Consider the following 13,431-nt stretch of genomic DNA (forward strand, 5'->3'; position numbering starts at 1 on the left):
GGTCGTGGTAGATAACTCACTGAAAATGTCAAGACAGTGTGCGTTTGCAATAAAAAAGGCCAACGCCATGCTGGGAATTATTAGGAAGGGAATTGAAAACAAAGCAGCCAGTATCATAATGCCCCTGTATAAATCGATAGTGCGGTCTCATTTGGAGTACTGTGTGCAGTTCTGGTCACCGCACCTCAAAAAGGATATTATAGCATTGGAGAAAGTGCAGAAAAGGGCAACTAGAATGATTAAAGGGCTGGAGCACTTTCCCTATGAAGAAAGGTTGAAACGCTTGGGACTCTTTACTTGGAGAAACGTCGACTGCGGGGTGACATGATAGAGGTTTACAAGATAATGCATGAAATGGAGAAAGTAGAGAAAGAAGTACTTTTCTCCCTTTCTCACAATACAAGAACTCGTGGGCATTCGATGAAATTGCTGAGCAGACAGGTTAAAACGGATAAAAGGAAGTACTTCTTCACCCAAAGGGTGATTAACATGTGGAATTCACTGCCACAGGAGGTGGTGGCGGCCACAAGCATAGCCACCTTCAAGAGGGGTTTAGATAAAAATATGGAGCAGAGGTCCATCAGTGGCTATTAGCCACGGTGTGTGTGTATATATAATTTTTTTTGCCACTGTGTGACACAGAGTGGGCCGTTGGCCTGATCCAACATGGCTTCTCTTATGTTCTTATGAGATAAATTCCAACTCTATGATTCCACAATGCTCATGTCTCATTACCCATGATGGCATCTCTATGCCCACTACCCCTCTGCATATCATACCTAATCTAATCAAGCTGCTGTTGTCCTTCACCTGCTATTGCCATTCAGCATCTGAAATCACCCTTCCCAAATTTATATCTCTGGAAACTGGTGTTGCACTTTATGGCATGCATGGCCCAGCCCAACAAAGTGACATTTATGTCAGATCTGGCCTTTGTAACATATGAGTTCAACTCCTCTGTACTACCTACCTTTCTTCTTAGAGTCTTTCTTTGTGCTGGTTTTAACAGCCACTTGAAGTTCTGTCTCAGTTGACATCCTATTATATCCTTAGTCCTCTTCACACAGATCCAGTATCTTGGTCAGGCTCATTTAGAACAATTCTCTGGAAGAATCTTAGCTCTTCAGACAGTACAATTCAGACAATTCATCTCATTCCAGCTTTCAAACTGCTGCAAGAAAAAAGCAAGAAAACCAACAGTTATCTATCTCCTGTAAGCCATGAATCTTGTTATCCAAGATGAAAATGGCCACTAGAATGGGATTAATCGAGTAATTCTTGAATTGATCAAGTTTGTTGCATTTTCATGGAAATTTTTTAAATGGTTGATTCTCATGGCTATGATAACACTTCATGTGCAACATCACTGAAAAAATCATATGGCTTATCACATCAATTAACATAAATAGCAGTGAGGTTAATAGAGGCTCAGAACAATGAATATAAAGGAGGGGAAAGAAAAATTCTAACATGTAGGAACAAGAAGTGAAACCAAAAGGTGACTGAAACATTGTGCATCCTAAGAAGGTATTTTTTCAATAACTTGGGTCAGCATTAGGATATTGTGTTATTTATTTATAGACTTTCTTGTAGAGGCTCAAAGTGGACTGCATCAGGGGTGTCAAACGTGCAGCCCACGGGCCAAACTGGCCCCCTGAGGGCTTCAATCAGGCCCGCGGGGCTCTCTTCTCCCCCCTCCTGTCCTCACACTGAGAAGCTCCAAGGCTGGCGACGGCATTCCCAGCTCCTTCTGCCTTCTCTTTGCAGAAGCTAAAGCAAGAGTAAAGTGGCAAAGAAAATGTGGAATGGATTTCCCATACCAGCCCATTGGCAGCCCAAAATTCCCATTCCAGCCCAAAATGAGAAATCCACTCCATGTTTTCCTTGTAACTTTGTTTCAAGTGAGAGGTTTAACTTCCCCGCATTCCTGTGGCCAGCTGAAGCTTCCTGGAGTTGTGTGCATGCAGATTAAGTGTCCATGCTCTGAATCAACTTTGTCTCTTCTCAGTAGAGTGAGAACTAGTGCCTAGTGAGTACTCTAACTTGGGAACTCAGAGCCAAAGGGGAATATTACACAGGAGAGCCATTGTAACTCTGAGTAGACCGGGGGGGGGGGGAGGAGCTTGCAATGCCTTGCCATTTCATATTTCCCCAGGCTGAGAGCATTTTTATTTGTTTTCTGCTGTGTAATCCTTGTGCTTTTCCTTGATGTTTTATTTTAAAAACTGCATTGTAAAATCCCACTTTTCACCAACCTTTCCATTTTAAATAAATTATTGTAAGAGTTTTAAGGATGTTTGTATTTTAATTGTGTTTGCCTGTGTCCTTTATAGTCTATATCTCCTCTATCTGACAGTACATTTTAGGTCATGCATGGCTCAGCCCCACAAAGTCCCATTTCTGTCAGATCCAGCCCTCTTTACAAATGAGTTTGGTTGCTTGGTGCAATTTATTTATAAATTTGATTTATTGAATCGTCCCCATCCTGGCCTAAGTCGAGCTCTGGGGAATGTACAAGTAAAAACAGCATTTAGATTAAAACAATACAATAATACAGATTAAAACAATAAGTTTCTAAATCTCCAGTGGCATCCTAGTGATTTTGTTCTTCAACCAGAATATTGGGGAGGAGAAAAGAAGAAGGTGCCAGCCATCACTATCCTCAATTGAAAGTGGAACATCTCTGCCTTACAGGCGCTGCGGAATTGCAAAAGATCCTGCAGGGCCTGGATGTCCTCTGACAGAGAGTCCCACCAGGTCAGGACAGCCAGACCTCTTGTTGAGGACAGCCCACCCTTGTTGAGGACAGCCAGACCTCTTTAGGGCCGGGGATCACCAGCACATTGCTGCCAGTGGAGTGTAACACTCTAACAGGGACATAGCAGAGGTGGTCCCACAGATACATTAGGCCCAGACCACTCAAGGCCTTGAAGGACAGCCAGACCTCTTTGAATCTGACTTGATACTCAACCAGAAGCCAGTGTAGCTGGCACAGCATTGGTAGTATATATGCTGTCCATGACATGCATGCCAGGACTTCCACCGGTGCATTCTGGTGGAATTTTGGACCCGTTAAAATTTCTAGGTCAGTTTCAAGGGTAGGGCAGCATAGAGCGAGTTACAGTAGTCAAGTCTGGAGTGACTATTGCAAGGATCACAGTGGCTAGGTCCAAACGGGGTGGGGGGGAGCCATTTTTAGCTGTACCAATGTCCAATGTATAATCTCAAAGGCATCCCCAGGCTCTTCCACTATCTCAGGCAGGTTGCATAACTCCCAGAACATATGCACATGTGTGTGGTTGTGCGCAAAGTGCTGTCAAGTCACAACCAATTTATGGCAATTCTTTAGGGTTTTCACGGCAAAAGACATATGGAACTGCATGTAATTTAACTCCTGAATCCACCAGCCTTCACAGCATTGCAAAGAATTATTTTTGAAAAAATCATCAAATAGATTTTCATCAAACTTCATATTGCAGAGGCAACATAATCTGAAAGAGCAATTAAATCTTTCAGAAACTGAAATTTCCCATTTGGGAAGGAGTTTTTAAAAAAACAGATTTCAATAATGGTGTGTTCAATCTCTCTATGATTCAAAAAGATTTTCACTTTTAAGATGCAGAAGTGGTTCAGCTGAAAACAACAACATTTTAAAAAAAACACTAGAAGGAAATTGGGAAGGCAACTGCAATGGAGAAAAAAGCATGACAGCATCTTAAAGTATAATCCATCATTACTATTGCAATTCTACTTGGATCCCTGACAGGCGTTCATTATCCCACTGTTATATGTAAAATAGACTTCATATAAAATTTTTGTCCCAGAAGGCAGCAATTAAAAGAAACCAGACATAAGGAACAAGATCAACTCAGTATAGTTGAAAAATGAGGTGCTGCAAACTTTAAAAAATCGGGTGCCTGCAGCCCAATGCGCAGCAGCTGAGCTGCAAAGGCACGAGTTTGCCTCCCCGGATGGGGAGAGACAGAGGGCGCCCGTTCTGGCGCACAGGCTGGGAAGCAAGGTCTGGCTGATTGACAGCCAGACCTGCGCTCCTCTCTGTCTGCATTGGGCGCGTCTTCGGCCCTCCCTCCCGCCCTGTATGTTATGTAGGCTTTTGCTGGTTGCTTCTTTGAGGAGCCGGGTAGGAATTTTTTTCACACCCTGGCTGATTGGCACTGCTCAGGTTGTGTTTTTCGCCTACCCTACATAGCATTGCAGTGGATTGTGGATTTGGCTATTGGCAGGTGCTGTTAAATAGGCGGTCACTTTAGTGGCAGGTTTTTGGGGTTTAGGGCACTATGCGGCCCGGGGAGGACTGTGAAGCATCCCCCTTTTGGGGACTTTGGGGTCTGGCATGATCAACCCTGGGGTTTGAAGACCCGGGTGGAGAATGCAGACTGCCAGGAGACTCGGCTAGAGGGTGCTTTCTGGCGAGACGTGCGTCTGGGTTTGGGCCCTCTGGTGCGGGCCTCCCTGCTGGGCCTGCCCGGAGGGAGTTGAGGTACTCAGCTCTGGCCAGGGGGCTGGGTCTCTCACCCAATATGGCAGGGGAGCGGTCGCGGTGACCCCTAGCCCTGGCCAGGCCGCCTCTGGTGGGGTACCCTTGCTGTTTATAAAGTTAATTAATAAAGTGGCCCAATTTTATTCCAACACTTGGTGTCTGTCTCGTTATTTCGTCCTTGGGGGGCAAAAAGAATCTTAGTACAACTGTGATTTGAAATCTGAAATCCAAAAATGGAAACCAGAACTGTTCTCTTCAGCTATTATTTCTACTATTTTTCAATATTATACGCATCCAAGTTACAGTGGATTTTTTGGGTGAGGCGGGGTATTTTTTAAATTACATTTCCTGGCTCAAACTCAGAACCACCTTGTAATTTAAATGACTTTCACTATTTACAAGGAATGAATTGTAGATTCTGTAGACCGATATATAGTCTGCAGTTAATTTTCATCTTATTTAAGTTTTTTTCTTTTAGCAGGCATGCTACTGCTGATGCTGCTACAATTACCATTTATACACTGACATCAATACAAATAGTGCTTTATGGAACACTTTGCATGCTGCAAAATAAATGTACCAGCAGGAAAGAAAAGTTCAATTATTGAACCACAGAGATTATTATCATTCATCTAGAATTCTGGCACACTGCTGCTATACATCTCCATACAGAGCAGAGGTGGACATGTTGTTCTGCACAGAGGGCTGCAGAAAAAACTAATTGATTGCTTTAGTTATAGGCAATTAATTAAATTGGCATATCATTTTCAGAAACATTGTGGATGGAAAATTGAAAGGTGATGGACTGATGGACACATTAACCTACAATGTTTTTATTCTGAAATGTGCCAGACATCAAGGTGGTCCTTAGAACTGTTATACTGAAGACTTTAAAAATGTAATCTTGATAGCTGCTGGGGAAATTAATGCTGCCAATACCAGCAACATCAATGCCACCTTCAGAGTGAACGGAGCTGACACCTATGCAACTTGCATATCTATTTGCCCTGCATATTGTGACCTGAAAGCAGAACAGCTGTATCTTATGATCCTTGCATCTATCTGCATATGGATGAATACTGTCCATCTCAATTCAGATTAGGCTTTCTCTTACTTGATTTTGCCTTCAAGAATCCTCTGAAATTCTCTTTTAAAATTCTGGAAGGGCCTTCTGATACTCTGAAAGCCATTAAAGCCATTTCCCTAGATTCGAATGATTAATAAACAGAGCAGGAAGTATATTGGACCATTATGGTACCTTGGGTATATTACAACCAGTCTGTCTGTCTCTCTTGCTCGCAAACACACACACGGATTTACAATCCTTAATTCCTACTTCTAACTCCAAACCTATTTTCAAGCATATGTTGGGGAGATCATTTCTGAATCATCAACAATCATTATACTAGTCAGCCTCTAACATTTTACAATATTGATAATGTGTGCCTCTGGCACTGTGTTTCATTATGTTCATCTCCCAATCTCTGGTCTCTCCGCTTTTCCAGATTTCTGCCACACTTTGCAGTCATATAGGTCAGAGGATACTTTAAAAAAAAAATAGAACAGAAGCAACACTAAATTTAAACAGTGTAAGAACTTAAGATCAGTTCCTGACCTTTATATAACCTGAGCAACGAACAAGCATATTTTTTCGTTGTCTTCCTTTCTGTATCCCTCTTTCCATTATTCTGGTTCCTGCCTGATCATGCCCTATTAGATTATCTCTGCCAGAACATCTGTTTAGTCCTTACCTCTTTGACAGCCTTTCTCCTTCCAGCATTCCAATCCCTGCCTGCAGTGGACATTTTTTCCTGCATGGATCTTGGTTTGATTTTAGGGATAGATTGTGGCATTACTCGCTGTTTTAGAATTGTTGCTCTGTAAGATTCAACATTCCTGAGGCACCACTATCTACATATATCTAAATTTCTGTTTATGATCTTCTTGGGATTCAGTATGTTCTGTGACTAAATCGTGACAGGAGTCCCCACAGCTTAGTTGCTGACACTTATTAAAGAAACCAAGTTCTTCATCATTTAGAAGATTAAGCACTAAAAGATGACCTGAAATTTAAAACATTTATTGGAGCTAAGTCTGTAAAACCACTTTTCAGATTCAGGCTCTTTCAACATTTTGACATGCTTGAATAACTCTATATGGTTATGTACAATTTGAATTGATTTAATATTCCTCTAATGTGTCAGGATTTGTGCATGGTTCTTCTTAATGAGCTCTTCAGATCTGAATGTGAATTATACAACTTTCAAGGGCAGATCTTCAAAGTATGTTTAATTATCTGTGAGTTTCTGCCTCCTCTTTTAGAAACACAAGTAAATAAATTAAACTTGTGCAACAACTCAAACAATCCAGAACTAAACCTACAGCTTCTCTAAAACCACTGAAGTTCTAGATGGACACTAATATGACAAACCTAAACTGAGTTATACCGTTCTAAATGTATACACTTCAATGGACTTTGCATCATGTCAAACAACCCTGTTTAGGTGTACTGTAAATTACTTTGCTTAATAGAAAATGAAACATTAATCCATGAAGTCAAATAAGGCATTCAGTAACAGAAATAAACAAAAAACAGTTACTGGAATTTCAGTATTGGAATTCCTTGTCAGATGACCACACTCAGGCAAAGGCTCTGTTTTATAGGAACAGAGGCAGAGGCAGGATGAGGTAGTAGTTAAAAGCAGTGAATAATCTGGAGAACTGGGTTTGATCCCCTACTCCTCCACTCAATGCCTGCTTGGTGACCCTGTTCTCTAAGAACTCTTTCAGCCCCACCAACCTCACAAGGTGACTGTTGAGGGGAGAGGAAGGGAAGGAGATTGTAAACTGCTTTGAGGCTTCTTGAGGTAGAGAAAAGTGGGATATAAAACAAACTCTTCTTCTTCAGAGGAGAGAATCAGCTCCTCCCTATTTTGGAGGGTGACAATTCATAAAGTTGCACTGCCCACAATAATCTAGTTTACCTCAGAAAACTAGCCAGAAAATGCAGTGATTGATTACTGGGAACCAATAGCTCAGCCTCATGAATTCACCAAGGTGGTACACTTCTAATACAGTTATCATAGCTACTTCTGATATAAAAATGAACTGTTTTTCACTGTGTTTTCCAGTGCTAATCATTTCAGAGGACCAGAGGTCAAACACTTCACAATGCATATGTAGACAATAAGAACCTATGGCAGTTTTAAACTAAATACTGGAAGTTCAGGTTTTGTGTAACACTCATCTTTTCCTATAAATTCCTGTTCAGTTGGTTTCTACCTAAAAGTTAACCAGTAAAAAGGGATCTTGCCAAAGTCCCCATCAAGTGGTCAGATTGAGTTCTAATCAATCAGGATTTTTTGAGGTTGTGGCCCTATAGAATCAGTACCTCTGACACCTGGGCCCTGTTCACACAGCATGTTGAGTCCATGTTAAACTGACCCAGTTCTGTTCCGAATATCTTTGTTCCAGATATTATCGATCAGACTGCCATACTGCAATTCTAATCACTCTGCAGTGAAACTGTCTTCTGTCGTCCACATGACAGCACCATGCAGTTCTTTTTTTTGTTGTTTCCTCCACCATTATGCGCATAGGTCAAAAACATTATGTGGTTATGCGCATATTGCTAAGTAGTAAAAAAAAAAAATGGTGACCATAAACTGGATGTCTGAGGCTCCTTTTGCTCTGGGACAGCCTTCAGACATCTGGAAGCTGGTTAATATCGCAGCAGAACTATTCAGATGGAGAAAACTATGAGGTGAAACCGGACAACTCAAAAAACACCACAAAGGAGCAGGTAACAAAATCATCCGGTTTGGAGAAGGATTGGAGGAGGGCTACAATGATTGACTACCAGGAGGCAGATGCTACTGTCTGATCAGCCACTTTTAATCTGGTAGAAAACAACAGCGACAACTGATTAAATTGTGCGTCTGAGCAGGCCCCTGATCTTCTGGCCACATATAAACAATATCCTTACTGTCAGTCAGTCACCTTTATTGGCATGTAAATATCCTTAGTGCCTCTCCTGGTATACCCCCTGATGGGCATAACGCTCTGCTAATAAGAACCTGCTGGCGGACCCTGGCCCAAGAGACATCCAGCTGTCTTCAACCAGGGTCAGGGCATTTTCAGCCTGGCCTCAACTTGGTGGAACTCTCTGCTGAGTAACATCTGTGCCCAGCAGGACTTAATGAAGTTCTGCAGGGCTTGCAAGGCAGAGATGTTCCACCAGGCATTTGGTTGAGGACAGTGATGGTTTTCTATCTGTCTGGCACTCCTGCTTTCGTCTGCCCCCACCCCCAACAAGGCAGTGACATGACTGGCAGCTGTACCATCATCTGATTGGTATTACGGTGTTTTATTAATTTAACCTTTTATTGTATTTTATGAGTATTTTGATGTACACTGCCCTGAGACCTGTTCTAGGGGGATGATGTTTTAAAAACTGAATGAAACAACATTTTTCTTAAATTTGCTTTCAAGTGCAGCTGATAATGGTCTCACTGTATTATTTTCAGAATGCCAGACAATGGAAGCTTCAATGGGACATACACAGCTGTCACAAGCACTTTGAAAGGGGGCTTTTTGGTGTGTTGTGCACGCTGATGAAAGAGGAGAAGGTTTGGGAGTCCTTGTACATTTTTAAATTGAAACAGATGTCCTCAGTTTGCTGAAGTTTGAGAACTGCATGTGTAGAAGATACAGCACAGTATTACAAGCAGTTCTAGTTTAATCATAGCAGCTTCATGCTTCTAAGGTTTGTCCTAGATGCCTTATTCCAACTAACTCTGATTTGAAAAAAATCAAACAACTTTTATAGAGCAAATGACTAGAATAAACACAGGAAACAAGACAGTAAATACAACTAAAAGTGGCATGTCAATATGGAGCCCAAAATAGCAGAATCAGGTATAACAGTGGTGACTTTCACATGGGCTTTTTAGTCTGGTTAGGGCTTTCTTCCGAACTTCCATACAGATTTATTGCCTGTTATCCATTTTCCTTTCTTTGTACTTTTTCTGTATTTTCACAAACCACCATTGCTCTGATGTTTCCTCCTGAAGTACAGCTAAATAATCTTTGCCTTCCATATGGAACTTGCGCTGTACTTCAAAAGTCACCACCAACATTTCAGCACCACCATTTTGTGAAGTGGTCAGGCCACTAATTTTTGAAAAAAATTACATATGCAAAGTGACTTGATGGTTTGAAAAGAATTCTTACAGGATTAGAATTTATTTTCATTTATTTTTTATTATTCTTTCTTAGTTCTTATTGTTTATTAATGTTAATCAATTAGATACTGCAATGGGTGGTATTTCTTGACCTATTTTTTGGGCCTGCAAAAAACAGCCAACCAACAAGGTCCCTTCAGAGAAGATGACCAACCCGGGACATTTCTCAATCACTTTGTGGTTCAAAAAACCCAACTCAACTAGCCCCAACAAGCTCAGAGGTAAGAAACCAAACATCACCTGGCAAAAAATGTGAGCTTCAGTAACAGGAAAAGAGTTGATACAAGGGACTGTATGAAAGCTGCACTGTCACAGAGTTTCAGCATCAATCACAAGGAGAGGTAAAACTACCACTGAATACTGTCAGATGAGTGGCTGCTTAGTAGAAGATGATTTGTTATAATCAGGGATCAATTTGTTAGATAAATTTCCCAAAAAGCAAATTTACAGATTTTTATGTATATACAGATTTTCATATACAGTAGGCCTTGTAATAAGAGCCTTGTAAGCTCTTGGAGGATTGCTACATATATATACATATGGCTGAGACAGTACGTATCTCTCCAAGGTTCCTTCCTCCCCCCCGCCACCAATATTTAGAACCAGGTATGATTCCTAGGGTTGCCAAGTCCAATTAAAGAAAAATCTGGGGACTTTGGGGGCGGAGCCAGGAGACTTTGGGGGCGGAGCCAGGAGACATTGGGGGTGGAGCCAGGAACAAGGATGTGACAAGCATAATTGAACTCCAAAGGAGTTCTGGCCATCACATTTAAAGGGACGGCACACCTTTTCAATGCTTTCCTTCCATAGGAAATAATGAAGGATAGGGGCACCATCTTTTGGGGCTCATAGAATTAGACCCCCTGGTCCAATCTTCTTGAAACTTGGGGGGTATTTTGGGGAGAGGCACTAGATGTTATACTAAAAATTTGGTGCCTCTACCTCAAAAAATAGCCCCCCCAGAGCCCCCAATACCCACGGATCAATTCCCTATTATTCCCTATAGGAATCGTTCTCCATAGGGAATAATAGAGTGCCCAGTAGACATTTCCCTCCACGCTTTCTAAAGGGGGGGAGGGCCTCCAAACCAGAGAATCCCCTACCCCCTCCCTCTCACACACACAAATACTTACCAGATTGGAGAACTCTACTTGCTGTGAAAACGAAAGGAAAAAAAAGGGAGGGGCTGTTCTCCGAAGCTCTTCCTGCTTCCTGCCCAGCCTTAAAGGGGCCACACATTTTACAAACGGCTCAGGATCTCAACAATATGAAGCCTGCAGGTATGTTCTCCCCCCCCTCCACCCCCCCACCCCCGCTTCCCGATTTCTGGGGGGCGGGAGATTAGGCTGCGAACCCAGAAGTCCCCCGCCAGAGCGGGGGGGGGGGGTTGGGAAGCCTAATGATTCCCCACTCCTCCACTTGTAGCTACTGGAATGGCCTTGGGTCAGCCATAGCTCTTGCAGAAGTGTCCTTGAAAGGACAACTTCTGGGAAAGCTCTCCCAGTCCCACCTACCTCACAGGGTATCTGTTATGGGGGAGGAGATTGTAAGCGGCTCTGAGATTCAGAGTGAAGGGAGGGGTATAAATCCAATATCATAATCTTCTGCTTCTGTTTGGATCGGGGGAGGGCAGGTACTCAATTAGTGCCGTCGACAGAGGTGAAGAACTTGGGGGTATTCCTGGATACCTCTTTATCTATGGAGGCCCAGGTTGCCACCACTGCAAGGGCCGCCTTTTTCCATCTGAAGTGAGCCCGACAGTTGCCCCCCTACCTTGCCCTCCATGATCTAATCACAGTGATTCATGCAACAGTCACCTCCAGATTGGATTACTGTAACTCTCTCTACATGGGGCTACCCTTGATCCTGCTTTGGGAACTTCAGTGGGTGCAGAATGCTGCAGCCCGGTTATTAGCATCGAGGCCTATCCGGGCGCGGATGCATCCGGTGCTGTGCGAACTGAGCTGGCTACCCCTGGAATACTGGATCTGTTTTAAGGTTTTGGTTCTTACCTTTAAGGCCTTTTACGGCCTGGGGCCTGCATATCTCTGGGACTGCCTCTCTCCATATGAGCCCCCTGGGGCCCTGAGGTCAGCTGCACAACATTTTGTTGTGATCCCTGGTCCTGAGGATGCCCGACTGGCTTCAACAAGGTCCAGGATCTTTTTGGTCTGGGCCCCCACCTGGTGGAATGAGCTCCTGCTGGAGATAAGGGCCCTGCAGTACTTATCCAAGTATCGCAGGGCCTGTAAAATGGAGCTCGTTCACCAGGCTTTTAATTGATCCAGTGGGTGTTCCCTAAAGCCATTGCTTCTCCCAGCACCTTATCACCACCTTACCATCTAGGTGCTTAAGGTATGTTGAATACTACTTTGATAATTCTGTAATTTTACAAATTTTTTAATTATGATATTGTCTAATCTGGATGTGGTTTAATGTTTCTGTAAGGTTTTAATGTTATAAGCTGCCCAGAGCCCGCTTGTGGGATAGAATAGGGTATAAAACGCAAAAATAAATTAAAAATTAAATTAAAATTTCTTTTTCCTATCACTACACACATTAACAAATACAATACATAATAACCCAAAGGACTGAAAAAGTGACTGATTACACAAGCAGCTCAGACTATTTATTCATTTAAATATGTATATCCCACCTTTCCTATTAGCTCAAAGCAACACACAATCAAGAAAGTAGGCCTTTGCAGTAGTTGTCACTATGCCACTGGACCAGACCATGTGTTGACAGCCACTGCCCCACTGGACCAGACCTTACCTGGTGAGATGCTAACAGTAGTAGCAAAGATGGAAAAGCTAAAGGTGCCAGAGGGGAAGGGGAGAATATAAGGTAGGCTGGGTATTGGGTGGGAAGGTGAAAAGGAGGCCAGAGATGGAGAGAGATCATGAGGGCTGCCAGGAAAGGGAAAGAAAAAACCGTGGGGATACAGAGGCAAATGAGATAATTTCCCACCAGATATTGCAGGGCCTTCAGTTGTTCATTATTAATAGGCAATTACTGAAATCAACATTTTCTACAACTGGTTTTCTTAAGGTAAAGTGACAATGGGAAGTACAGTTCTGGAGACAAGGCCTCATTTCCTTCTGATCAAATATTGTCTGGTACTCTGTGTTCTATTAAGCTGTAGAACAGGACTGACAAATGAAGGATGCCTTGGAAAAAAAACCTCCAGCCGAGATGTAGTGCTTTGTCTTTCAAGTCCTTTCAATAGAAGCGGAAGGAAGCTTTTCCCCTTTAATTATCACAGCATATTATTTCTTTTTAAGGAGTTGTCACCTACACAGCATTCACTTAATGGGTCTCTTATTCAGATAATAACAATGGAAACTGTTTCACAGGAGTGGCTGTTTAAACAAGAAAGAAAGAAAGAAAGAAAGAAAGAAAGAAAGAAAGAAAGAAAGAAAGAAAGAAAGAAAGAAAGAAAGAAAGAAAGAAAGAAAGAAAGAAAGAAAGAAAGAAAGAAAGAAAGAAAGAAAGAAAGAAAGAAAGAAAGAAAGAAAGAAAGAAAGAAAGAAAGAAAGAAAGAAAGAAAGAAAGAAAGAAAGAAAGAAAGAAAGAAAGAAAGAAAGAAAGAGAGGAGGATCACTTTAGAGAACATAAGTACTAGCCTAAAGCACACATGTTTTTCTCAAAGATAAGGGGTGAAATGTTACTGAAGACACTACTTAC

The 13,431-nt window shown here is 42.2% G+C and overlaps 1 protein-coding gene across 1 annotated transcript in view; it reads right to left on the reverse strand.

Annotated features, from left to right (window-relative positions):
• DAB1 (DAB adaptor protein 1) overlaps positions 1–13,431 on the reverse strand; it is a 399,996-nt gene that overhangs the window by 366,065 nt on the left and 20,500 nt on the right. The window contains exon 2 of the mRNA XM_060231888.1: positions 971–1,171. Coding sequence (XP_060087871.1) covers positions 971–1,037 — 67 coding nt within the window. The 5' untranslated portion in view covers positions 1,038–1,171. The remainder of the gene's footprint in view (positions 1–970; positions 1,172–13,431) is intronic.

The sequence above is a fragment of the Heteronotia binoei genome, chromosome 2 (assembly GCF_032191835.1).
Source record: "Heteronotia binoei isolate CCM8104 ecotype False Entrance Well chromosome 2, APGP_CSIRO_Hbin_v1, whole genome shotgun sequence".
Classification (NCBI taxonomy): Eukaryota; Metazoa; Chordata; class Lepidosauria; order Squamata; family Gekkonidae; genus Heteronotia; species Heteronotia binoei.